At 48.2% G+C, this 27963-nt stretch overlaps 1 protein-coding gene and 1 pseudogene across 8 annotated transcripts in view; one reads left to right on the top strand and one right to left on the bottom strand.

Moving 5' to 3' along the window:
* Positions 1 to 27963, top strand: part of SLC8A3 (solute carrier family 8 member A3) — a 145673-nt gene that overhangs the window by 12874 nt on the left and 104836 nt on the right. For all 8 annotated transcript variants that reach the window (XM_060620175.3, XM_060620169.3, XM_060620171.3 and 5 more), the window contains exon 2: positions 7358 to 9203. In XM_060620175.3, coding sequence (XP_060476158.1) covers positions 7420 to 9203 — 1784 coding nt within the window. In that variant the 5' untranslated portion in view covers positions 7358 to 7419. The remainder of the gene's footprint in view (positions 1 to 7357; positions 9204 to 27963) is intronic.
* On the bottom strand, positions 5783 to 5861 carry LOC132670670 (U2 spliceosomal RNA; annotated as a pseudogene).

Below are 27963 nucleotides of genomic sequence, written 5' to 3'. Positions count from 1 at the left end.
TGCATTGCAGCCACTGCCCTCGTGGTTTGAGACAGCTGGGAGTGACCAACCTGAGGGCTTAGAGCAGCACAAGTAAAAGATCTTCGTTCCCGTGGCATCATTGCAATCACTCGCTCTTGTAATTGCGTATTTGCTTCCCTCCCTCACCAGAAGATAAAAACGCTGTAAGGGTGGAGAGGTGGTGTAGCTCATTCGTGGCTGCACTCCCACTCACTAGCACAGAGCTTGGCCCCAAATGGGCATTCAAAGAGCACTTGTTTAAAAAATGGATTTGATCCAATGTGCTTTTGGCAGATCCAGAAGGTAGGCTCTCCTTGACTCTTTCTTTGGGCCCCCCCCTTTCCTACTGTCCTCCCTCAACCTATCCTCTTATACTCTCAGGGCTCCATGGGAGTCTGAATCCTGTGCCTGGTTCTCACAGGGCTATGGGCCAACCTAACCTGAATGTGTCCCTTCGGTTCCCTGCCCGTGGAGAGACAGGCCTGCCTGCAGTCGGGGCACCTTTGTCAAAGAGGACCTATGGAGACCATCCAACCCGACGTGAGTTTTCTGGACGAGGAAGCTAACCCCCTGAGAGGTTCACTGAGTCTTTGAATTCTTACAGCTTGTGGAAAAAGCTCTTGTCTCCTGCTTTCAAATCTGGGGCTCTGTCAGTGCTCCAGGCTGCCTTGGAGTATGGAGAACTGCCAAGTTCATGCACACCCAGAAAGGCCTACTCCATCCTTCCTGGGCCCTTGCTCAAAGGGGTCCCCAAATCCAGGGTCCGTCCCAAGCCAGTGGTGGACACCGTATGTCTCGGAGTCGGGCTGCCAGTACTCAGATGCTTAGTTTTCTACTTACTGTGATTTTTAGGCAAATTACTTAATCTTTGGGAGCTCAAATTAGCTTACCTGCAAAATGGAGCACGATGATGATAGCAGCTCCTTCACCGTGAAGATTCAAAGAGATAATAATGCACAAAATCCAGCACCATTATGTTTTCCTCCTTGGATCCAAGCTCCAGTGTGACAAACTACCTAAGCAGCCGAGGTCACATCTTTCCCACTCTTGCGGGTGCAAGGGATTTTGTTCCTGTGTTTCTGGGGAGCACTGCCAGAGAGGACTCTGTACTGACGGTCATCCCTGTAGGCAGAAGAGGTACAGAAGATGCAGTGCTCAGGGACTCCGGTGACACGTTGGATCCAGTGCAGCCCGGCTGCACTAAAACTTTAATGTAAATTGGCCGTGACGCCTGTGCAGGGGCCCAGATTTAGAAGCAGAGCAGGACGACTCTACCCAGGCTGGTGACAGGCCTGGAGCAATGTTCCCATTGGAGAAAGTGGAGGGCGTAGCAGGAGGGAGAATTTGCTCAGTCTGGCCTGGTGGCACTGTTTTATTAATGATCTGGAAGAGCAGAGGAACAGTGACTTTAATTAAATTTGCCAGTGATATTAAAAGATGTCGGGAGCCACTGCTGAGGACACAGACACCTTGCAGATGGCCCTGGGGGTGTTCGGAAAATAATCCAGGAAAGGGATGAGAAGCCATGGGCTGAGTTGGGGCATTGGTTCAGCTGAGGAAGAAGAATGTGACATGGGGACAGAGGGTCATCATCTGCAGAAAATGTTCCAGGCCCACCCTCTTTTATCTGTATCTGCTGTGTTTCCAAGAGATCTCTCACTGATCATCCTGCTCCGGTCTGGTTCTTCTTAACAGCCATCTTAAACCCTTTAGCCAAATTGGTTTTTCTGAAATACAAATCAGACCATGTCGCTCTCCTGTTTAAAATCCTTTCATTGGCCTTTTACTGCCCTTGGGTTGAAATCCTGTCATCTCAGCCTAGCATATAAGACTTGCCATGAATCGAGTCCTTCCTACGTGTCCAGTCTTCTGGCCATTCGTCTTCGCCCCTCCTGCCTCACACTGAATTCCTTGTTTTTTTTTTTTAAGTTTATTTATTTTTGACAGAGAGACAGAGTGAGTGAGTGGGGGAGGGGCAGAGAGAGAGGGAGGGAGAGAATGTCAAGCAGGCTCCGCGCTGTCAGCACAGAGCCTGATGCAGGGCTCGAACTCACAAAGTGTGAGATCATGACCAGAGCCAAAACCAAGAGTTGGACGCTTAACCGACTGAGCCACCCAGGTGCCCCTCACACTGAATTCCTTGTAAATCCAAGCACACAGCAGGCTTTTCCATGTCTCCATGTCTTTTCTTGGTCTATCCGTTTGACTCAAATGTCCCTCTTTCTCCCTTCTTTCCTTCCTTCCACCCTTCCTTCCACCCTTCCTTTCTTCCTTCCTTCCTTCCTTCCTTCCACCCTTCCTTCCTTCCTTCCTTCCTTCCTTCCTTCCTTCCTTCCTTCCTTCTTTCCTTCTTTCTTTCTCTTTCTCTCTTCCTTCTTCTTTTTGACCACAGCTCACTCAGGCTTGAAGACTCATTTCAAGGATCACTTCCTTCAGAACGCCTCCCTGAATCCCCAAGCTGGCTCAGTGCCTTCCTCATGTTCCCACAGCATTCTGCCTGCGCCTTCACTTATCACAGTAAAAATGCCTATTTGTGCAGCTGTCCGGGCCTGCTGGATTGTACCTTTGAGGGCAAAGCCTGTGTGTTACTTTTCATTTTGCCCATTGGCATCTGGTAGAGTCCTGACAGATCATAGGCGTTGGCTAATTTTGTCACACTGAACTGAAGGGGAAGAGAGTATTCAGGTGGGAGACTGCCTCAGCCAGTCAGGGCGCACCAGTAAGCCGCCTGGGGACTAGGTAGCTCTGCCACATGGTTGGTCTCCCCTGTCAGGGTCCATGGGTCAGTCATATTGCTTCTAAGTCCACAGAAAACTGGACGCTGAGAGGCACTTGGGTGGCTCAGTCGGTTAAGCGTCTGACTTCGGCTCAGGTCATGATCTCACCGTTTGTGAGTTCGAGCCCCGCGTCAGGCTCTGTGCTGACAGCTCAGAGGCCTGGAGCCTGCTTCGGATTCTGTGTCTCCCTCTCTCTTCCCCTCCCCCACTTTCACTCTGTCTCTCTCTCTCTCTCTCTCTCTGTCTCTCTCAAAAATAAATACAATATTTAAAAAATTAAAAAAAAAAAGAAAAGTGGAAGCTGATGGGGCCATGGACATTCTACGACAAAGTGGGACATCTTAGTAAAATGGAGTGGTTAAAAACATAAATTTTATGTCATCTGTGTGTGAGTTCTGGCTTTTCTATTTCCTTGCTTTATACTTTGAGTAAATGACTTAATTAAGGCTTAGTTTCCCAAAATATAAAGCAGGGATAAAAATAGTACTAATCTCATAGGATTGCTCTGAAGATCAAGTGAGGAAGTAAGTACTGGGCATTATGCACATGAGAAGCACTTAGATGTGTTAGTTACAGTTATTAACATCTTCACTATTTGGGGAGGTGTTGGGGCTCTCAAACGGAGTCAGATACCTGAGTATATGTATTTTAGGGCTGATTAAGAGCCTTCTGGAACCACAGGAGATATTTGGTTCTCTAAGGAGCTGGGGTGGGTCCCCAGTAGGTCAGGAGCTGCCTCAGTTGTGTCTGGGGCTGGGGTAACAGCACACACACAAAAATGACTATTGGCTGTGTCTGTCCACCGTGTCCACTGTCCCCCTGACATCTCGGGCAGAAACCATTTCCTGGCAGGGCCGGAAGGAACAACTGGGAATTCACAGATCATTTTCCACCGTCAATTCCAAGAACTTGGTGCAGGCATTTACTAGCTACCTTCCTGCCTTGTTTTCTTTCATCTTTGCCTTCAGTTTATTTGTTTCTCAGGGAACAGTCTTTCTTTCTTTCTTTCTTTCTTTCTTTCTTTCTTTCTTTCTTTTTATTATTTTTTTGGTAATGTTTATTTATTTTTGAGAGAGAGAGAGAGACAGAGAGACAGAGTATGAGCAGGGGAGGGGCAGAGAGAGAGGAAGACACAGAATCCGAAGCAGGCTCCAGGCTCCGAGCTGTCAGCACAGAGCCCGACACGGGGCTCGAACCCACAAACGGCGAGCTCATGACCCGAGACGAAGTCGGACCCTTAACCGACTGAGCCCCCCAGGGGCCCCCAGGGAACACTCTTTCTAGAGTGGCCCCTCATTCTGACCACATGACAGCGTATTCTCCAGAAAACCAGTGGTCGCAGGTGGTTTGCAAGACCTAGGATAGCAAAGACCACGATCCTTATCTCCCTGCCGGGTGGGAGAAGAGGAAGCCCTGTCCCTTGTTAATCAGGAAAACTCTACTACCTAAGTGTCCCATGTCCTTTGGCTTCAAAAAGCCAGCCCTCTTCCCTAACCTGTGGATAGCCCACCTCCTTCAGGTTGGCTGGCCCACGCAGCTGCCTCCTCCGGTCACCATGTTGGCTTCTGATCAAAGAGCTGCTCCAGCTGTGCCCACCTTCTGTCTCCTGCATGGGGCTTATCAGAATCCACAAAATGGAGGGTTTTCAGAGGTCAAGGCAAAGTGCCAAGATCCTTCTCTGTCCATGTTTCTCCAGGGTGGAGGGATCTGTGTTCATCGCAGATTTTGAGAGACTTTTCGACCTTTGAACACGGATACGGAACACCTTCAGCTGCCCCACTCTTCCATTGTCATCCTCATATCCTCTTTTCTGAGGGTGGTCAGAGCCCCAGGCACCTGCCGTGATGACCCCAAGTACCTGGGCCGTGGGGAATGTGGGCCTCAGCACTTGGCTGCCATTCTGGGGAATATGAAACCAAGTTAATCCATGGAGCTCTTTGGAAGGGAGGCCTTCATGATTACAGTATGCACCAAGCTGTACTGTGTCCTGAAGGGAATTTCTCTTTGAGTACAATTTAAAGAGGTCATACATAGCCTCTAAAATCTAGTCAGGATATGTCTATGAGATCTCTATATTGTTTTCTAAAGCAAATGGCTATAATCCAGGTCATAAAATGGCTTTAAAGAAGGCTGATGTCTGCGTGTGGTAGTCTGCTCAGGCAGCCATAACAAAATACCACAGATTGGGTGGCTTAAACAATAGAAATCCCATTTTCTCGCAGTTCTGGAGGCTAGAATGTCCAAGATCAAGGTGCTGGCCATTTCATTTTCTGGAGAGAGCTCTCTTCCTGGCTTGCCTGTGCCACTTTCTGGCTATGTGGTGGGGAGAGAGTGCTTTCTCTCTTCCTCTTCTTATAAAGCCATCAATCCTATCAGAGTAGGACCCACCCTTATAATCGCACTTAACTTTAATTACCTCCTAAAAGCTCTGCCTCCCAGTACAAGTCACACTGGGGCCTAGGGGCTCATCATATGAATGGCGGGGGCTGGGGGACACAGTTCAGTCCATAGCACTGAGGACGCTTCCTTAGTGGCTATATTTGTTTATTCCAAAAACATACAGCTGCTGAGAATGCACTAATTGACTACTTAGGACACCACAGTAAACAGAATAGACGCAGTCTTTGCCTTGATTTTATTCACAGTTTAATGGATGAGTTAGACATTCATTATATAACCCCACAAATAAACATGTAATTTCAAAGTTTCATAAGTGCCATGAAGGAAAAGGAGAGTGTGATGAGAAGACATAACAGGGAAAGTTGACCGTCTCTAGGAGTGAGAGTAATTTTTTCTGAGACAGTGATATTAAGCTAAGATCTAAAACCTTGTTAAGAGTAGGGGTACCAAGAAGAAGTAGTCATTTCAGGCGTGCGTGGATGATGTCGTGTGTGCAAAGGTCCTGAGGTGGAAAATAACTTGGTGCCATCCAGGGCCAGACATGAAGTCCATTGCTGCTGAAATGCAGTAAGAGGGAGAGTGGCAGAAGATAAAGGGGGAGACTTTGTAGGTCATGGTAAAGAATCTTGAAACTGATGAGAACAGATAGTACACTTGATCTTAGCCAAAAGGCCGAGAAGTGGTGGTAAAGAACCTTTATATTAAGAATAAGCAGAAACTACGGAAGGGCTTCACGTAGGGATGTGACAGTGTAGGTTTGGAGTTTTTAGAAAAGGCGACTGTTGCTGTCTGAGGAAATGGAGTGGAGAGTTCGGTCAGGACGTCACTGCAGTAGATTCGTGAGGTGAGGAGTAATGGTGGCTGTGATGGTTTTGGTAGAGGTGGGGGGAGAGTCTAGGCTTCAGTGCTGGGTGCACAAGGGACAGGAGCAAGGGGGAAGGCCTGCAGACACATACCCATTGCCTGGCATGAGTAACAGGGTGGATGGAGGTGCCATATTATGAGATGGGAAACAGTGGAGAAAGGGGGACAGATGTGGAGGACAGGACTTTGAATCCTTTAAGGTACTGTACAGATGCAAATTAGCATTCTTCTGTTACTAAAGGTACCCTGCACGGGCGCAGCAGAGGTGGAAAAATGGGCAAATAGCTTTTTTCCTTTTTTTTTTTTTTTTTTTTTTTTTTTTTTTAGAGCTATCACATGGATATTTGCATTCTCCTTGCGTCTGAATGAGGCAATGAGTGGAAAGATGAATCCGTAGTTTCTGTTGAGTTTCATTTCCTTCTCCTGAATTCATGCTCCGCTCTTACTGGTCTGAGGCCGGCGGATGAGGCTGCATTTCACCCCCAAATCGTGTCTACGATTAAAAAAAAAAGTATTTGAGAGCCACTTGTACGTTTCAGTCATGGTGATCTCTATCACTCGGCCCTTCCAGGGTTTGGGGGTGGAGTTTGAGCGGCTGACTGATTTCATCTTCCTGTAACTGGATGCCTCAGCTGTTTCCTAAGCAAGTTTTCATAAGAGCTGCTGGGTATTGGGGCTTGAGCACAGCTTTCAGGGCCCCCGTTTAGCTATACTGCAGGTAGCATTCACCACCCGATCAACCCTCTTGATTCCCCAAGCAATGTCAGAATTACGGTTTGCCTGTAGAAGTTTTGCATTTGGGGAAGGAAGTTTTCCCAGGTGGGCTCAATTGCACACAGGGCAATGTATTTTATTTTGGGGGAGTCATCCGTGAAAAAAGTTCGGTATATACCCTGGCACACGTATGCCATGCAGAATTCTCGAGTGTGGAAATGGTAGGGGTGAAGAAGCCTGGAAACAGTATAAGTGGGGATGAAGATTCAGGTCATGCTTGGCCTATTTTCGGTTGATTCTTAACTCTCACAGATAACAGTGGGGCCTGAGACAGGACTAGAAGGGTATCACTTATGTTTCCATTACCAGTATTCCCAGCTATTTTAAGCCATTCTTCAACTGAGTCTCCACCAGATGGTCCTGTGGACAGAGCAGCTATTCGTGCTTCCCATTGACATCTTTTTTTCCGAGTGAGAGAGACTGCCCCATATGTTAGTGCAATATGTCGCTCAAGGTGAAACGTCGGTTTGTATTGGTGGGAACCCGCCATTTGCTGTCCCCCTTTTCCTCATGCCTTTTCCTGCCTCTCTGGTCTTTTCTAGGTCTCTGGCCCATCGGGAGGACCATTGGTGCTGCAGTGGAAGCCAGCGGCTAAGTCTTGTGTATGGCGTGGTTAAGGTTTCAGCCTCTCACCTCTGCCTTCCTCCATTTTGGGCTGATTACTTTTGTGCTCTTCCTGAATGGTCTCCGGGCGGAGGCTGGTGGCTCAGGGGATGTGCCCAGCACAGGACAGAACAATGAGTCCTGCTCAGAGTCCTCGGACTGCAAGGAGGGTGTCATCCTACCAATCTGGTACCCGGAGAACCCTTCCCTTGGGGACAAGATTGCCAGGGTCATTGTCTATTTTGTGGCCCTGATCTACATGTTCCTTGGGGTGTCCATCATTGCTGACCGCTTCATGGCATCTATTGAAGTCATCACTTCTCAAGAGAGAGAGGTGACCGTCAAAAAGCCCAACGGAGAGACCAGCACGACAACAATTCGGGTCTGGAATGAAACTGTCTCCAACCTGACCCTCATGGCCCTGGGTTCCTCTGCTCCGGAGATCCTTCTGTCTTTAATTGAGGTGTGTGGTCATGGCTTCATCGCTGGGGATCTGGGACCTTCTACCATCGTAGGTAGTGCAGCTTTTAACATGTTCATCATCATTGGAATCTGCGTCTCCGTGATCCCTGACGGAGAGACTCGTAAGATCAAGCACCTCCGGGTCTTCCTCATCACCGCTGCCTGGAGTATCTTTGCCTACATCTGGCTCTATATGATCCTGGCAGTCTTCTCTCCTGGTGTGGTTCAGGTTTGGGAAGGCCTTCTCACTCTCTTCTTCTTTCCAGTGTGTGTCCTTCTGGCCTGGGTGGCAGACAGGCGACTGCTCTTCTACAAATACATGCACAAAAAGTACCGCACCGATAAACACCGAGGGGTTATCATAGAGACAGAGGGTAACCACCCCAAGGGCATTGAGATGGATGGGAAAATGATGAATTCCCACTTCCTGGATGGGAACCTGGTGCCCCTGGAAGGGAAGGAAGTGGATGAGTCCCGCAGGGAGATGATCCGGATTCTAAAGGATCTGAAGCAAAAGTACCCAGAGAAGGACTTAGATCAGCTGGTAGAGATGGCCAATTACTATGCTCTTTCCCATCAACAGAAGAGCCGTGCCTTCTACCGGATCCAAGCGACCCGTATGATGACTGGCGCAGGCAATATTCTGAAGAAGCATGCAGCAGAACAAGCCAAAAAGGCCTCCAGCATAAGCGAGGTGCACACCAATGAGCCCGAGGACTTCGTCTCAAAGGTCTTCTTCGACCCATGCTCTTACCAGTGCCTGGAGAACTGCGGGGCTGTACTCCTGACGGTGGTGAGGAAAGGGGGGGACATGTCCAAGACCGTGTATGTGGACTACAAAACAGAGGATGGCTCTGCCAATGCAGGGGCTGACTACGAGTTCACAGAGGGCACTGTGGTTCTGAAGCCAGGAGAGACCCAGAAGGAGTTCTCTGTGGGCATCATTGATGATGACATTTTTGAGGAGGATGAACACTTCTTCGTGAGGTTGAGCAACGTCCGGATGGAGGAGGAGCAACCAGAGGAAGGGATTCCTCCAATAGTACTCAATAGTCTGCCATTGCCTCGGGCCATCCTGGCGTCCCCTTACGTGGCCACAGTCACCATCTTGGATGATGATCATGCAGGCATCTTCACTTTTGAGTGTGACACTATTCGTGTCAGTGAGAGTATTGGTGTCCTGGAAGTCAAGGTTCTGCGGACATCAGGTGCCCGGGGCACAGTAATCGTCCCCTTTAGGACAGTAGAGGGGACAGCCAAGGGTGGTGGTGAGGATTTTGAAGACGTGTACGGGGAGCTGGAGTTCAAGAATGATGAAACTGTGTAAGTAACCTTTCCATATTCTATCCGCCCCCCTCCATCCCTTGTCATCTCCTCTGTCGTTAAAACTCTTCCTCGCGGCGCGTTAATGTCAGACTTGGGTTCCAGCACAGGTGCGCAGGATCGGCAGGCACTCCTGGCTGGTTCCACTTCCAAACCTTCCTTCGGTTTTCTCACCTTACAGTGTTTCTGGGCAGGGAATCCTGTGGCAGGATCTAAGGACACAGAACATTCCTCAGGGGAACTCAGAATGATGGCTGGTGGAGGTGTGGGGTGACAGAAGTTTTGATGTCCGATTTTGGAGAGTTCTCGTGACTAAGCAGGAGCTGGGAGACCCGTGGGGTCTCTCCTTCCTCCTCCTGTCCTCATGCCGAAGGCTCATAGGAACCTCGAGGCTGTTCCTTTCCATTCTGAGGTGGTGCCAGCTCAGTCGGGGGCATCCTCAGGGAAGCAAGTGCCGTTGGCTCCCCCCCTCCCCCCACCCGGGACCACACTGCAGTTGTCTTGTATAGCCAGATTCCAGGCGTCTCTCCTTCAATTTGGAAATTGCTGAGGTGGTTGAAATTTGGCAATCACCGTACATGCCCGTAGGCTATTTTATGGTGTGAGGCCGGCCCAGTCTAGGTGAGATGAGTCAATACAGCTTGGGTATTGGAGGTGTCTTGCAGAAGCAGAGTTCCCAGGGCAGTGGCTGACTGCCTTTAGTCACAGGTGTGAGCTCCAAGATCTGACTGAGCAACATAGGGAAGCCCCTCTTAGGAACTATGGGAGAAAATACATCTTCAGTGTGGTCGTCTCCCTTCGTAGTTTAGAATGCTCCTGGAACGCTTCTCTGGTTAGTGAAGGTCCACGGAGTCCTTCAGACACCGTGGTTATTGCACTTCTGTTACCTCGATCACTATAAGGGCTCTCCCCATTGAACCTTCTTGTGCTGGGTATTCCGTTTTTGTTTCTGTTTTCTCAATGGATAGCTCTGAAGAAGCAACAGAATGACTTTCCCCAGGATTTGCAGGGTGGCCGAAAAGGTGGGGGTGGTAAGGGGTAAACTTGTCTCTGAATTCTTGCTCAGGTCCACAAACAATAAGCAGAAACAGGAGGCGTGAAGGACAAAAGGGGCATTGAGGAAGGGGAGGGGGATGTCAGACTGCTCCGAGAACCTGCTAAAAACACCTTGAGTGGGAAATGAAAACACATAGTTTGTAAGAGGGTGAAGGAAGGAGAGCACAGAGAAGGGAGCCCATAGAACCGAAGGAGAGGTGTCATGGAAGTGCTTCCTCCCAGGTCCGGTCATGCGACAGGGCTCAAAAGGGGTTGGATCCTGCTGACAGCAGACCAGCCATCCGGGGACTCTGTTCTTGTCCTCCCTCAATTCCTTCCTACTAATGTGACTTTGGGCGAGACGTTTAGTTTCGGCTCTAGAACCGCACTGTCTCATCTGCAAAGTGAGAACGATGGTCGTGTCCTTGCCTGGAGGCAGGGTCGGATCTTTTTGCAGTTCCTGCCAGCCCCAGGATTTTCGGAACCGTAGACACGGGCACTCAAATGAGGTCCTGTTTGCACTAGCCAAAGATGGAGCAGGGGATATCGTCTCCCACAATGAAATAGGCATTGACAAATTGATTTATTAGAGCTCTGTTTTGTCATTTTGCTGGGAGGGATAATCATTCGTTAGCCTAAGTAAAAACCTGTGCTTCTAGAGAATACTGTCCGTTTAGATGTGCTCTGGAGAGAGTGTTTGTACATACAAATGAAGGACAGGCTCTCGCTGGGAAGACAGACTCCACGCAACTTCACGTGCTTACGGCAGTGTCAGTATATAAGAGGTTTTGGTCGGGCACTCGGTGAGCTCGAGACCACAGCATTGGCCATGATTTGACGGACTAGTGATTTCTCCAGTTCAGTGCCTATCTACCAAAGGCACTGAAGAGTAATTTTTGACAGATCAGAGGCTTGGCTCCCGGTTTCTTTGTCCCATTAAGAATCAGTTGTGCACTTTGGATCTCTGAGTATGACTAACCCTTCCTCAAATCTCTTTGTGTTTTCAGCTTGAATAATATCCTGGTGTAAATGGACCTCATGAGTGATCACTTCTGATATCGGTTCTACATGTATATCAGCCTCCACACATTTCCGATTCTGGTCCAGGTGTCCCAGGATTTCGTGAACAAGCTTTGTCGCCGCCGTCTCTTCCTCCCCATTAGTTTTTAGACTTCGGTAGACTTTAGGCTACCCTTCTGGTTTTCTTCCTTGCGGAAGGATGAGTCCGTAACCTGCTAGTCTGTCTTCACACCGTAGCCCTACCCTTGATCCTGTAGATTGTAATTTTATAAATAGTGGCAGTATGATGTAGCAGAAAAACCATGGGCTCTATGTACTTTGGGTGAAGATTCTGGCTCTAGGTCTGATTGAACCAGGTATTTGGGGGACATTTTATTAATTTGTGAGATGATTTCCTCATCGGTAAAAAAGGGATAATAATGTTTCTCTTGGAGGGCTGTTACGATTCAAAATACCATATGCAGTGTTGTCTGTATATGCTAAGTGCTCAGTACATGAGGCCATTAATAACAGTCTCAGTGAATTAACAGTATTCTTCAGAAGACGCTGTTGAGGTGATCGGGCTTCTTGAATCTCTGTGTAACCCTAGTTAATAAACATGTTAGTTTTTTGGTTATTGTGAAGATTCCTAATCTAAACTCCCAAAATATTAGAGCCAGAAAGGACCTTAGAATATCTTCTAGAGTAATGTTTCTCGGATTTTAACATGCTTCTGAACCACCCAGGAACCTTGCAGATTACGATTCAAAAGGTCGAGAGTAGGGTTTGAGATCCCGTGTTTCTAAGAAGCTCCTGATGCTGTTGGTCCCAACTTAGAGTTGAAAGGCGTTAGAGCTCTGAGCCAAACCATGAGACCCAGGAAGCAAAGTGGCTTTTCAGCTGACCTGCTTAATTGAATCAAGAAGGCTTGCTTTCCAGTTCCAGCTTGCAACTCCAACTTAGCTAGAACCCAGCTCCTACCCTGAGACCTTGCTAATTGCAATGCCAATCTGGAAACTGAAATTGAAACCCTCAGGGTACCTAGACAGAAGCTGTGTGATGCCTGGAGCAGTTCCGCCTTCCAATCCTTCCCTCTCTGTGCAGCTTTCTTTGCCTACCCGGCTCCGGAGCACCGTCGATCTTGCCCTCATTACACTCTTCCAAAAACCTATTTAGGTTGAAGCCAGGCCTGTGCCCTATCAATGCTATTGGGCGATGAATTCACTCGTGTGGTTTTATTTTATGCTTTACTTCTTCATTGACGTCCTTAGCACCACGGTAGGATAGACAACCATGAACTTTGAAGTCTGACAAACAGATGTGAATCCGTCACCAGTTGTGTAGCTTTGAACAAGTCATTTCACCTGGCCAAGCCCCAGATATTTTGTTGGGATGACAGGAATTGTAGTATCTATCCTGCAGGGGAGTGATAAGTACGATATACAAATACGCAGAAGTTGTACCTGCAGCACGGTGCCTGCTCAAAAAAGGTGCTCGGTCATTCAACAAACATTTATTAAATGTCTGCCACGTGCTAGATACATTACGTGGACTGGAGATAAATAAGTGAGTAGGACAAGCTGGCATTTCAGCTCTCAAGAATCTTCTCCAGTGAAGAGGGTACTAGGCATATAGACAAATCAAAACACATGGGAGAAGTGCTGTGGTTGAGATAAGCTCAGTAAAAGAGAAATGAAAGCTCTTTGCCATATGTGTGACAACACTCAAGTTTCGAAAGCAGCCTTCACCAAGGATGTAGTAGTGAAGCAGATGAAGCGGGGGGGTGGGTACGTGATGACCTTAAACCCACATCACAATAAACTCTCGACATTTGTGAGGGATCCGATTGACATCTTCATGATCTAGAAGAATCCCCACCTTTGTGGCTACCACTAAAGCACATCCTTAGAATTATGGCCTTTGAGCCTACTGCAGACAATAACAAAACCTCGTGGAGATATATATGCGTGCTGCTGGCACATTAATCTCACTCACTAAACAATGTGCCTGCACCTGTATCCCAGGCTCACAGCACGCTTCTGCAAAATAATAGAATATTGCAGCTCATAGACCTTTGGGGTCTCTGAGAATAGTCAGAGTCCCTGACGTCAGACAGGCAAATGTCAAGACCTCCTGTAATTAAATGGCATAGGCCTCCTTCAAAGAAGAATGGAGTATTAGCTGTGCCACGTAGTTTCCAACAAAATTAGAATGCAAAAGCCAGAAAGCACCTGACCTCCCACTTACAAATTATGAAGCTGAGATTCGGAGAGGGGAAGGGACTTGTCTAATATCACACAGCTAGATAGGATAGAAAGTTAAGAGTTGGCAAGGACGTTGTAGACGCTACTGATTTAATGTCTCTCCCTCCCAGTTTGGACTTTCTTGTTTTTATCCATCAGAACAATGTTAACTTTGGAAAGTGTATAGAAATTCTTGGGTGAAAAGTGCTCTGGGAAGTACAAATCCAACAGTATTATGTGACTAATATCTTAACTGGGAATAATAACGTATTATGGGCTATTTTTAATCTCTTGGTTCACCTTGAGACTGTTCAGGAAGAAAACTATTGGGCCCAAAGGTGGGGGAAAAACCATCTTAGTGATTTACTGAGAAAAGGTGACAAGCATAGCTGGGACATCTTTTGGGCAATGCTGGTAAATTGCAGACAAGACCTTGTTCCATGAAATAATGACTTTTTTTTTTTTCTTTCAAAATGATGCAGGCCATTCCCTTCCAGAGGTGCTTTCTCTATAAAGTTTCAACCTCAGGGAATCTTTCCATCAAACTCTGGACTGCTCCAGGACACAATCTGCCCCTCCTACACTTTAACTAAAACATACTAGGCTTTTTCCTTATTCTTTGGTGTTAGAATAGACTCTTCCCGTGCCAGCAAGGGAGATTATTTGCCCGGAGAATGCCCTTCCTGTGCTTGAGAAAAGTCACAAGCTGCAAACTTTGTGAGGGTGGGATCAGGTGACATCCCTTCCCCTCTCTTTTCTTCTGCCTTCAGTGCCGGACTTCCAGTAAGGAGATCTCTCTCCAGCTTTAGGGAAACCGTCGGTCACCAAGACCCGTGGCTTTGTGGAACTCACAGCGGAGCTATGTACTTGGCTCCAAGTAGTCCTGGAGAAGGGAATCCGTATCTAAGCCAGTAGTTGAATGGGGTTCTTAACAGTACAATGGACATTTCAGATAGGGTTGTTCAACTACAGCTCTTTTCCTTCTGGGTCCAAAGGAACGATTATAGGTTATGTGGCTGTGTGGCTTTCTTCGCAGAAGCTTTGGATATTGTGCCCAGAAAGGCCCTGATATATATTGTTTCGTCTTAATTACTGAAACTGTCAAAGATTATGTCAAAGAAGGGCATATTCCGGTGTGCCTGGGTGGCTCAGTCATCGAGCATCTGACTCTCAGTTTTGGCTCAGGTCATGATTTCACGGTGCATGGGTTCGCTCACAGCTTGGAGCCTGCTTGGGATGCTCTTCCTCCACCCCCCCCCCCCCCCCCCGCCGACCTCTCCCCCACTTATGCACTATCTCAAAATAAATAAATTAATTAAAAAAAAAAAAAAAGAAGGACATATCCCAACTCCAGGATCCACAAAGCACCCAAAGTCTACTTAAACTTTACATGTTTATAAAAATCTCTGGAAGTCCAGAGTCTTCCTGGTTAATTTGTTTTGGGGTCTAAGGTGCAGGGTCTCCTGGCAACCTTGGATCGGTCAGCATTCCCTGTATCTCACTTGGTCAGAGACCCTATGTAACAGAGCGTCCTGTGTGACCACCCCTGCTCTTCTCACATTGGATTGCCCTCTGGTATGAGACAGCTCAGTGCTGCGGGGTTGAGGATACATTAGGTTGGTTTGAGGGGAAAGGAATATTGTGATTTGAGAGGATCACATGACTGGCCAGTCAGGAAATGAAACAGACTTCTCCTCAAAGAAGGCTTCCTTTCTTAGAGAGGAGCTAGTTGGGCTTTGGGCAGTATTAATAAAGGAATACCAGTGAAGGTACTGCCATCAGCCTTGTTTATTTTGTTTTGACTTTTCTGGTTCTTAAGGTCAAAGTCTCCTTGTTCATTCACAAGAAAGATAAAAAGGGACAAAGCAAGGTAGATGAGTGGGCAGGACTTCCTAACTGTCCAGCCTTTCATCGCCTTCCCAGATGTATTATTGTTTTCTTGTTTTTTAAAAGAGAAAGTAGGTACGCCTGTGTGGTTCAGTCTATTAAGCGTCCGACTTCAGCTTAGGTCACGGTCTCATGGTTCGTGAGTTCGAGCCCTGTGGTGGGCTCTGTGCTGACAGCTCAGAGCCTGCTTGGAATTCTCTCTCTCCCTCTCTCTGCTCCTCTTCCACTCGTGCTTTCTCCCTCCCTCTCTCTCTCTCTCAAGTAAATAAATAAACTTAATAAATAAATAAAACAAAAGAGAAACTAAGCTTCACTTCTAGAAGCAATAGGAAGCCCTAGCCTAGAGCCAGTCATATATAATTGACAGTTGGAAAGAGAGAACTCCTTGATCTGCAAATAGAGCAAAGTCCTCATATTTAAATTCTTCACAGTCCGGAGACATTTTGCAGGAATCAAATGCTTTGAGAGTTTTGCTAAATGACCACAAAGGAAAGCACTAGGTCAACATTCTCAGGGGGCATGGTAGTTATCATTCATAGGAATTATATTCCCATCCCTACCACCTACCAGGTACCCAAGCAGGAAATTACCTGTATGCACAGAGAAGAAGGTAAAGTTGAAGGAGGAACTTACTCATTATGGAGAAATTTGTTTTTCTGAAAATGGAGTCACCATGAGGTACGTGTATACATTTGACTTCAGCTACGGATGTGCACCCTCCTGGGCCCCTCTAGCTAACAGTCAGCATGAACGGACGCAGCCTCCTTAACCTGAGCCTGAGCCCAAGCCGGTCACCACTTGGTGGGGAGGCTCATGAACCAGTTCTTTATGACACAGACCATGCCCTGTCTTGGGTCCTTTAGTTGGTGCTTTCAAAATGAGTGACATCTTTTTTTTTTTTTTTTTTAATTTTTTTTTTTTAACGTTTTTTATTTACTTTTGAGACAGGGAGAGACAGAGCATGACCAGGGGAGGGTCAGAGAGAGGGAGACACAGAATCTGAAACAGGCTCCAGGCTCTGAGCTGTCAGCACAGAGCCCGATGCGGGGCTCGAACTCACGGACCGCGAGATCATGACCTGAGCCAAAGTCGGCCGCTTAAACCGACTGAGCCACCCAGGCGCCCCCAAAACGAGTGACATCTTGATAATAACTCAAACTCAGAATATGAGTGCAGAACGAATTATGGATTACGGATGACTAATACTGCTGCTTTTCCCTCGTCGTCCATCTCTCTCCAGAGCCATTGGCCTTGATCTGTCTACCTTTCGATGCTGTCCTTGTGAATCCCACACGGTTTCTCCTTGTGAACCCCACTGTCGCCGGACCCTCTCTGAGCTGTGGTCATCTAGGATGTGCTCCGCCACCGTAGCTAGGGCTCACGGCCCTGGCTGCAAATCTTCACGTGTTTACCTTATTCCCCTGCTCACACCTTACTTCCCGTTGGAATACTTTGTTGTTAATTCTCGCCGTCTCTTCTACACGCCCTGTGGTGCATCATCTCTCTCTCTCTCTATCATACATGCTCCAGGCACTGGCGCCACGAAAGCTGTGGTTCCTACCCCTGTCACACTCAGCGCCTTCCTCCTCGCTTCCTTTAAGTCTTCTTCTGTATTCTTATCCCTCACACTGCTGGCATCTGTACTTGGATTGCCTCGTGTCTGCCGTCTGATCTGCGATTTCTTCGAGTGATCGAGAATGAGCTGTAGGTATCCCTTACGAAAGCCTGTCATTTGGACAGAGAGAACGGGCTTCACGATAATACCCAGAAGACTGATATCCCCCAGCTAGCAAACCACTCACTGTGGTGCTCTTTTTCCCTTACCCACAAAGTCTTTGCCTTGACTGTATGTTGAGACAGTAGGGTTCAACTGTAAGGATCAGCCTAGACTAGAACTGGTAGCAGAAAGCTGTCAGGCAGGCAGGGGAGCCCTGGGGGGCTACCTTCTCTTTCTGATGCTCTCCCCTCTGGACCACGTGGTCTCTGTCTCCAGGCATCTCCGCTTCTCTCTGTGGCCTTCCCCCGTGCTGCTTCCTAGCTTGCAGTTATACCTCACAGACCAGCCGTCCTGCTTCATGGCCCCTCTCTCCGTGTGGCTCTCGGCTCCTATCTGGAAAGACCTTCTACCTCAGATTCTCAAGAGAGGGAATCGAACGGGTCCATACTTTGCCAGCTTGGCCATGTCAGAGGCCACTGGCCAGATCTGTCTTGGTTGCCCTGAGTCAAGCCACGCTCTCCTCGCCCCAGCAGTTAATCTACCACAGCCAGATGGCGGAGTGGAAAAACGAAGTTACCGTGTGGATTCCATGGTAAGCTACCCAAGCAGCTGTGTCTATAAGTGGGGGCAGTGTCACTTCGAAAAACGTCCCAAGTGTGACCATCATCTGTCACCTCAAAACTGGCATGTAACAAGGTTTGCCGTGCCTCAGAGAGAACACTGATTTTACCGTGGTCTGTGCTGGGGCGGTAGGCTGGAGAATGGGAGAAATAGCCGCCTCTGGAGGCCCCAGCCGGATCAAATTCACATTGACCGCAGCCTCAGTAGCCAAGAGTAAATTGGCCTCTGCTCGGATCAACAGAAAGCATTCCTAGTGGGTGATGTTCAGTGGCACAAATCTCAAGGCTACCAGGGTCATCCCCCCTCCCCCCCTCCCCCTTATCCTCTTCTGGTCTGTCCTCTCCAGGAGACTAGCGTCAGCAGATGAGCTGCTGTCATTTTCGAGTGTGTTATTTGGGTACTGAGTCACTTTCAAAGCCTCTTCCTGGGTTTGGGTTTCCAGACTGGCTTGTGTTCCAGACCAAGACAGAAAGCTTTCCTACTTCCCATGCCCGCCAGGGACAGAGTGACAGCCTTTCCTTTGCCACCCCTCCTCTGCCCGACAGCTGGTCAGCTGGACTTAGCCGGAGCCAGCAGGCACCCCCTCTTTGTGTCTGGAGCTGTAACTGGACGCGTTTCCAGGAACTCCCCGGAAGCCAGAGTATTCCCATCTCCAGGTGACACGGCGTGTGACTCTGTCAGCTGCCTGTGTTCCTGGGCACCGGGCTGGGGTGTAAGATAGGATTCCTTTTGTGGCAGCTGCAGTCAGTTCATAGTGACTGTCCAGGGGGCCATCTTGGAAAGGAGTTTTGAGGCTGTGGCCGGAGCCAACTGTGGCTATGAGAAGGGAAGGCCAAATATCTACCACTGCTAGTCCTGGGTGGAGAAATGGAAGGAACTTCACGGGATGAAGAAACTCAAGAGTCTCCGTTTCAGTGAGTTGCATTAGTGTGAAGTTGCCACTGTCTCTGATATGGGGCCAGTCCCAAGGAACCGCTCTCTTCTTCATCCTACACAAAGCAGAACTTTGTCCTGTTCCCTGGATAGATCCACAAATGCCCATTGGACACATGGAGCAGATAATTTACTTGTCAGACCATGATCTTTCAGAACCCCTGCTAAGCTGGTGGGTTTCATCAGCTAGACCAGTGGTTCCCTGCCAGCTCCCCATCACAGGCCATTTTAATTATCTGTCCTTCCTCATAGAACCCGTGTTTTAGAAGATTCACTGAAAATTAATTAGATTTTCATTTTTTTCCCCATAAAACATAGCAAAAGATAACTCACGTTACTATAATGAGTTAATTTGATTGTAGCCAAAGCAAAGACAAATGGCATTTTAATTAACCCATGTGGACTGCTGGTAGAAAATACACTTTCTAGTTTGGGGGTCAGGGAGTGAGTAGAATGAACATAGCCAAGGGCTGACTTTCAAAGTAAGTGTCTGATGTGAAATGCTCTAAAAATATTAGGCACTAATTGTTTAAAGTTATTTTGATGCAGGTGACCTCATGGGAAGATCAAGGTACTAGAAATATATCAGAATATATCAGACTATAAGGCATAGTATTGGTTACTTAGGCTTTACCGTTCAGACCTGCGGGGAAAAGACTACTATTATTATTTTTCTTACACAATAAAACTTGGAATATTTATTTGAAAATATAAAAAAAAAAAAAGGATTTTGTAATACTTTAGGGTTAACGTTATCACTTTCTTCAGATTAGGTAACAGAGTCCTAAGAAACATGAAGTAATTTGCCCTAGAACACAGGGATTTAAGGACGTATCAAAACCTACATCATCTTGGGGCACCGGGGTGGCTCAGTCGGTTAAGCGTCCAACTTCAGCTCGGGTCATGATCTCATGGTTCATGAGTTCAAGCCCTACGCTGGGCTCTGTGCTGACAGCTCAGAGCCTGGAGCCTGCTTCGGATCCTGTGTCTCCCCCTCTCTCTCTGCCCCTCCTCTGCTAGTGCTCTGTCTCAGTCTCTCTCTCTCTCTCTCTCAAAAATAAACATTAAAAAAATTTTTTTTTTAAAAACCTAGATCTTCTGTTTCTAAATCACATATTCTTTCTACTATGTCCCACATTTTAGCATCAGAATAAGGTGATGAAGCTGAAAGCGGGCTTTCTTCTCCTCCTATGGAAGAGTCTAAGGGCGCATCCCCCCATCTCTTCCTTAACAGCAAGAGTTGGCTGCTTTCCTTTTAATTCAGGGGCAGCTGGGCTCAGAGAAGTTGGCCAGGGCCAAATAAACTCCTTAACGCCCAACTCAGAAGTCTGGACTCGTCACCCTTGACTGCTGGCTCAGCCCCACCCGTGCCCAGGCCGGTGCACAGAAGATTCTTATTTGTGCCACTGCACCATCAGGAGCTACCAACAGATGATGGTCTGGCCTGCTGCCTGGGGAACAGGGCAAGGCTGGCACAGGACTACGTGTTCAGATCCGGGGGCGCCTCCTCTGAGGCTGTGCCTATCAGCCTCACGTGTCTGAGGGCGTTTAGGACCAAGAGTTAGAGGGAGGGATGATCAAAGAGAGCAGGAGGGGCTCCGCCGCAGCCCCCCAAGAGCCTATGAGAGGCTCAATCAGTGAGGCTGGAAGCAACAGGAGAGTGGAAGCAGGAGGCCGTTGTCCAGCACTCCGGGTACAGCCAGCAGACATTGGTGAGCTCACACTGTGAGTTGACACAGTGAGAAGAGACCCAATCCCTGTCCTCAGGGAGTTCCCAGTCTGGCAGGATTTGAAGCGTGTTGAAGGAGTTGCGTATGTGGAGCTTTAAGAGACAAAACAAACGAGCAAAGGGGAAAAAAAAGAGAAAGAGAGACACAAACCAAGAAACAGATTCCTAACTATAGAGCCCAAACTGATGGCCGCCCGAGGGGAGGTGGGCGGGGGGGGGGGGGGGGGGCGGGGGCGGGGAATAGGGGATAGAGATGAAGGAGTGCTCTTGTCATGAGCACTGCGTGATGTATGCAAGTGTCGGATCGCTCGATTGTACACCTGAAACTAATAGAACACTGGATGTTAACGAGCTAGAATTGAAATAAAAACTAATCAGTTCACATCCCGTTTAGAGTTTCTGTAGAAGAGGGGTCCTCCTCAGGCTGTGGCCTCACAGAGGCATTGCCACCGGCCTTTGTTGGGATTCAGTTTGGAGGCGTTAGAGGTGACCTCCTCCTGCAGTTGCCCCAGGAAGACTGGTTAGGAAGAATGGCTGCAGCGCGGTTAATTACCCGACTCCTGATCTCAGCTCAGGTCATGATCTCACGGTTCGTGAGTTCAAGCCCCACGTCGGGCTCTGTGTTGACAGCACGGAGCCTGCTTGGGATTCCATCTCTCCCTCTCTCTCTCTGCCCCTCCCCAACTCATTCTCTCCCCCCCTCTCTCTTTCTCTCCCTCTCTCAAAATAAAAAATAAAATAAAATGAAGAAGATTGGCTAATTGGCTTGGCTTATGGGGCACACACAGATATAAGTACAGGTTGGCCTCAGGAGTAAATGGTATCCAGCCAGGCCATGTCCTCAGACCAGAACAGCAGCCAGTTCTTCCCCATGCCTGTCACATATCATAGAGACACCAAAAAATGTCCGTTGAATGAATGAATGAATGAATGAACGAACGAACAGAATGAATTCCTGGCGTCTCCTCTGGCTCTGTACCACTTCCAGTTTGCAGCAAGCCCAGGGGGACATGGGACTGGAACTCACTTCTAAGGCACGAAGACCAGGGGTCCCCTGCTCTCCACGCATACTTCCTCTCCTCTCCCAGTTTCAGCGAGATCCATGGAGCCCTCTGGGCCTGCGCGTGCCTGAACTTCTCCACGGCCCAACCCCTGCCTGGCACCAGCTCCTCGGAGGGTCTGTTCCTGGACTGCTCGGCCACCTCTGAGCACGGGCTGCCTTTCCTGCTCAGGAGACACCCTGTAATTCGATTAGGAGCTCCCTCCGGGGAGCATGTAATTATGTCCTATCTGGGCCTTGTAATGACAGCCCCCTGCCACTGTGCAGGGAGCTGCCCTGCTCAGCTGCCCAGAACTTTTCACTGGGAGGGAACTAATCTGCTTAGCCCAGATTGGATGCAGTTCTGCAGAGTCCGCACCAGCAGAAAGGAGGGAACCTGGGGGTCGATCCTGTTCTGCTCTGTGATTTGCCACGAACCCCCCTGCCCAGGATTGTTCTTAGCTGAGTGGGAGGCCGGGGGCCCCGTTCTCCTTTCATGGTCAGAGCCCCTTGGGGTCCTCCAGCCCTCCTGGGGGTTAGAAGGGAGAGAAAAGGAGACTGAAGGCATTTGCCTGTTTTCCATGGTAGCTTGTGGGGAGGGGAGGTTAGATGGGTTGAGTTACCTGGCATTTTACCTGGATGATTCAAATGTTGCCCGTTGTGGGGGAGGACGCCTGCTGTTTCGAGCTGTGGGGGGAATTGCCTTAGTTCTGTGCATGACTTTCTTTGCTCCTTTGGGCTCGATTTCTGTGAAATGTTTTAAATGGGGCGGTGCCTCAGTGTGGCGGGGACACTGACTGCTCAAGGTGGCCTCCTCCTTCTACCTCCCCACCTGCATCTTGAGCCCTCCTCTTGAGGAGCCCACATCCCTTCCTTGCTGTTATGTGGGATCTGCCAAAAACGTCATTGGCAACATGTACTGGGTTGAAGAGAGTCCCCCGCCGCCGACCCACTGAAATTCATGTCTACCCAGAACCTAGATCCTACAACTGGCATCCTTTTAAGGAGGCCATGTGAAGGTAGACGGGGAAGAAGTCCATGTGACAACCGAGGACAAAGATGCAGAGGGATGCAGGTACAAGCCAGGGGGTGCCAAGCATTGTCAGCCAACACCAGAAGCTAGGAGAGAAGCATGGAATCGATTCTCCCTTGGAACCGCCGAGGAAGGCATCAACCCTACCAACACCTTGATTTCAGACCTGTAGCTTTCAGACCCACGAGAGAAAATGTTTCTATTGTTTGAGGCTGCCAGGTTTGTTATAGCAGCTGCAGGAAGCTGATACCCAAGCCCCACATAATGCATACTCTACACTTCAGGGAGTGAGGGACCTTGCGCTCATGGCTGAAGGACAGGTGCAGGGGAGAGCAGTGCCGGTGGGGTGAACTGTCCTTACGCCGCTGACCCACAGCTCCCAGGGCAAAGGAGGCCAGACCTCATTTAGCAGCTTATATATGGACTATAATTGTCCATATAATTTGGATTCCTGCTTGTAAATTATATGAGGAACCAGGGGAATAAAGGCCACTTCCTTTAAGCCATTTACCCAAGTCAGGTTACTTTATTACAGCTATTATAATGGCCTCCTCTTTTGTCTTCTTGGTCCTGGTCCATTGGTAGTTCTTAAATAACTGCCCAGAGGCCCTAGGTGATGCTCTATGAACTGCATGCTCGTTTCTCCCTCCCCACCCTTCCAATGGCTAAACTCTGGGCCACTGACAACAATGCCCCCCCATGTGGTCAAGACTCTCGCATCTTGTGACTGGGAGGCAACAGAAGGGCCTATTCTCCCGATCCTCTCTCCCTTTGGTGTCCCCTGGTGCTTTGCGGCTGGTCCTGAGATGTAGGTGTGTCACCTGCTTGTCCTGAAATGCAGACATGTTACCTTGTTCCTTCTTCAAATGAGGCAGGCCTGGCTGGGGCAGGACAGCCTGACCTCAAGAGAGCCATGACTGTCATGTAAGGAGGGTGGCACTCAGGTGAGTAGGGGGCACAGGATGAGCATCAGGGAGTTGGAAGACAGGACTTTGCTTTATCACCAGTGAGATTGCCAATGACAGGTGTAAGAGCAACAGTGTGGGTAGAAGCCCGTATACACATAGGAGGGTAATAGGGCAGAGTGATTAAGTGCATAGACCAGGTGTCACACAGACCAAGTTGGAGTCCCAGCACGGCTACCTCCTGGTGATGGGAGCTGGGGCAGGTTACCTAACCTTTCACTTTTCTCATCTATGCAATGTGGATAATAATAGTACCTCCCTCGTAGGGTTGACATGAGGATTAGAAACGACTGTCAAACATTTAACACGGTGCCTAGTCTAAATCACTCATCAGGCATATTGTGCTAGTTATCAGTTAAGTAATTAATTAATAGAACCTTGGCCATATCACAGCCATTCTGACCTATGTGGACCAGCATTTTGCTCAGGTTCTCCTATTAGTAATTATATTCCCACTCTGAGCCCAAGGTGAGGTTTTAGGAAGAGACAGTTGATCTAAAGATAGAAAGTCAAAGAGTCTTGTCTGGAGGAAGGTGGAGGGAAATATCATCATCTGGGATTTCTTTGACGATGTCAGGGAACATGACAGGCTGCTCTCTCTTTGGAGAGCAGCCTCGGGCCGGGGTGAGAGGTGACCTTGGGGTTGATTCCTCTGCATCCTGAGATGGACTTTATGGGATTTGTTTGGGAGATGGAGGAACGTGGAGAGAGGCGGAACGTGGAGCAGGAACGTGGAGAGAGGCAGAGAATAAAAGGAGAGGAAGGGCCGAAAGCATAACTACGTGTGAAATTACTTGCCGGTGGGATTCTGGGGCTGGGACAACTACAATAATTATAGTGCAGGCTCCTGAGGGTCCTTGGCATGTAGGCAGTGGCGAGGCCTCTCTCACTTGACTTGCTCCCCCGGGCCTCATGCTACACTATCCACCCAGATCCTGTTGCTGATCAGGAGGCTTGAACAGAACAATTACTGTTCCAGAGTGGAGTCCCGTCTATGGGCTCCTGTGATGAAAACCACACGCCTGTGGGTCCTGGACTCCTTCAGATGGAGAACCCTGCTCTTGATGGACAGGTGATCTGGAGTAAGAGCGCCATGACTCCTGTAGTGCTGTCCAGGGTGCTGCCCTTCTCCCGCGCCGCGCAAAAGAGGAAGTTCACTGACCAAAGAAATATTTTCCAGCCTGATTCTGGCTTTCTCTGTGAGGGCCTCATACGTCTCCTTTTTATCCTTGTATTTGGAAATGACTCACCCTTGCTTTCGTCTTATGTGGCAAGGCAATCTTCTGTCGCCAAATAAGTGCCAGATAATAAGATTGCCATTTATTTAGTACTTACCACATGCCAACTATTACACTAGGTGTGTGGGATGTATTCTTTATGACCCTTGTGTTAATTCCATATTGGTATAACCCCATCCCAGCCATGAACACTCTGCCTGTGCTTCCTCATTCATGCACAGGATATTACTAAATTGAAGTCAGATATTGGAAGATTAAGCTTGGGTTTTATAAGGTGTTCATCCTTCCCACAGTTGTGCAGAGTCTTCAATTAAAATTCCCCATGGTTGGGGCATGAATGTGATCACTGACATTGCTTCTCTTGGCTCTGAACCCTTGCCCTGACATATCCTCGTTCATCTCTCTTCCCACTCAAGAAGACCTTCCCTGCGGAGCTCTTGGTTTCTTCCCAGCGTCTGGTCTCTGACCTGGCACTTCCTAACTGCTGGTTAAATCTTGTCCTTGCATGTACTTGTTGAAGCATATGTAATTGCATTTGTGTATGTCAAAAACAATCACGTTGGCAATTTCATGTGGCTCATCCAACACTAGGGATCAGCTTGTCTCTGTATGAACATTGCTGCCTCTAAATTCCCACAAGCTACTTCCTGGGCAAGAGGAGATAAAATGCTTGTCCATTCCCATCCTTCATCTCCCAACACTTGGAGGCTCCCCACTTTTTAAATGGTCACTGTTACTGCCATCATTCAAGTCCTTTGTGTTGGGGCTTAGACCTTAGCCGTGGTGTCTGAATGTCTTTCATATCTCCTTCTGCTAAGACCTTCCTCCATGCCAACCAAGCAAGGAAGCCAACAAACAAAAACCAAACCAGATGTGGCCTCACATAATATAAAGGACAAGCTTTGGAGACAAGTGGACCTGTGTTTGAACCCTGACTCTGCGGCTCCTTAGCTGTGTATATAAGGTTTCTATTGCTGCATAAGTAATTACCACAAACAACACTGATGTATTATCTCTCAATTTCCGTGGATCAAAAATCTAGACACAGCTGAGTTGAAGTCAGGGTGTTGGCTGGGGCTTCTGTCTTACCTGAGGCTTGGATCCTTTTCCAATTCAAGTGGTTATTGGCGGAATTAATTTCCTTGCATGGCTTGCTTCTTCAAGGCCAGCTACAAAGAGACTCTCACCTCTTTTAAAGGGCTCTCCTGATCAGGCCAGGCCCACCCTGGATCATTTCCCTTAAAATCAAGGTTTAAAAGTTAACTGATTAGGGACCCTAATTATATCTGCAGAATGCCTTCACCTGTACCAAAACCTTTACCATGTTCACAGAACCCACTCACACTTGGGGGATTCTACAGGGCATGTGCGGAGGGAGCAGAAAGTATCTTAGGGCCACTTTAGGATTCTGCCTGCCATGCTACATGACCTTAGGTAAATTGCCTAACCTCTCTAAGATTCAGTTTCCTTACCTGGATAAAAAGGATGACAAAACCAGCCATATGGAGTTATTACAAGGACTAAGCGACGTATATTATGTTGTAAAAAGTGGCAGGCAGTAGACACAAGCACATGATTTCCTTCTTTTGTTGTTCATCTGTCCTGGTGTCTCTGTGATTTGAAATACTGTAGAAAACCATTTTGAGTAGTGAAAATTGTGCCAGAAAGTATAGCTGACTCTCGTTATTTGAGGTAGTTATATTCCATAAAGTCGTCGCACACACTGAATTAGCGAACACTAAAGCATCGCTCCAAATACAGTTCGTTCCTGTGAGCCTTTCTCTGATAACAACATTTTCATTAGCTGGTGGAACTTTATTTTAAGTGCGTTTCTGTTTACGGACACCTTCTTTAATGTGTAACAGGTGTGTGTGTTTTTTTTTCATGGCTAGATGGAGGCGTGGGAGCCAAGGCCAGAAGCAAGCGCCCTTCCCCCTCTTGCCTTGCTGGTCCTCTTTGGAGAGCATTCATCCCCTTAATACATTTCACAGCTTTTCTCAGGTACCATTAAAAGAGGGAAACTGAGTCACTGCTGATTAAAAAAACCCCATTTGCCTGTCGCTCGGTAGTAAGAGGCGAAATGTGATTGGGTGGCCTTTTGAAGACAAGGACTAGCCCCTAGGCTTTGCTGCAGACCCAGATTCCTGCCAAAGGAGCTTTGGCTTGGATTTCCTGGACACGGCACTCTGGGTGCTACAGATCTTGCACTGCCCAGGGTGGGGCAGCACCCACAGTGGCTGTTACATTTCCAAGAAGGTCGAAGAGCCGAAGCCCAAGTGGCTAGGGCTGGGTGTGGGTTGGCCAAGCAAAATGCCTTTTCTCTCTTTCTTTTGCACATGGTGAAGGATTGCGAGCATCCCCGACTGGTGGTGGCTTTGAGACACCTGCATAGCGTGCCAGTGGAAATCTTACACAGAGCCTGTAGTTCGGATCCTTGGGACATACTGTCTTTCGGTTCTGCCTTCCTTCCTTATGCTCATCAGCTTTGAAACCAGCTTTGCTGAGTGCCTGTCTCTGCACCTCTTCATTGGTGACATTGGAACCCTTCCCTTCTCGCTACCCTAACTGTGGCTTATTCGAAGCCAGTAGCCACAGCTGCATGAGCTGGGCAGCAACCATTGTGGGGCCAAAAATGGGTCTGGGGATTCAGGGTGGTGCAGAGGTTTTCTGGGGCAGGTGAGCTCATTTGTTCCTTTTGTCCTTCTTCTGTTCTCCTTCCCCCACCCCTTTTACTAAACCTAAGGAAGACAGAAACCAATGATCTGTTTGGCAACGTGGCTATTTTTGGGTACCAGGCCTGCCATCTGCGGGGAACCCTTCTGTATCGTCAGTTGGCAGAACAGAGGAGAGCCCTGTGTTTTGCATCTGATGGAGGGGAGCACCATCTCTGCTGAGGGGACCAGGGTATCCATTTCCTTCATTAAGAAATGAAACAGCAGACCTGATTCTATATTTAGAAATCACACGTAGGTGCAACTGTGGGTGTGCAGACACCAAGCAACCCAGCTGGCACCGCAAGCTTTCCTCCGGAGCGACTTGCTGAATTTAATAATGGGGAGGTATGAAATCCAGAGGGAGTCGAATTGAAGCTTTAGAGGCTTGGTGTAGAATTGATCCACGAGGGCTTTGGAAGCAGATGAGGGATTCTTCCCTGATACTTCTCATTCAGTTTGGGAGCCAGGTAATCAAGCACTTACCGAAAGCAAACGAGAAGTTGAAACAGGATTTAATCGGAGAATTTCCAGGCCTCATACGAACCACGTCTTACAATAAGAATTATGCTTTTCCTCTTCATGCTCAGTCAGCGAATATGATTAGTGG

This window comes from Panthera onca, chromosome B3 (assembly GCF_046562875.1).
Source record: "Panthera onca isolate mPanOnc1 chromosome B3, mPanOnc1 haplotype 2, whole genome shotgun sequence".
Classification (NCBI taxonomy): domain Eukaryota; kingdom Metazoa; phylum Chordata; class Mammalia; order Carnivora; family Felidae; genus Panthera; species Panthera onca.
The sequence above is the reverse complement of the archived record's forward strand: the minus strand, read 5'-3'. Positions and strand labels throughout refer to the sequence as shown.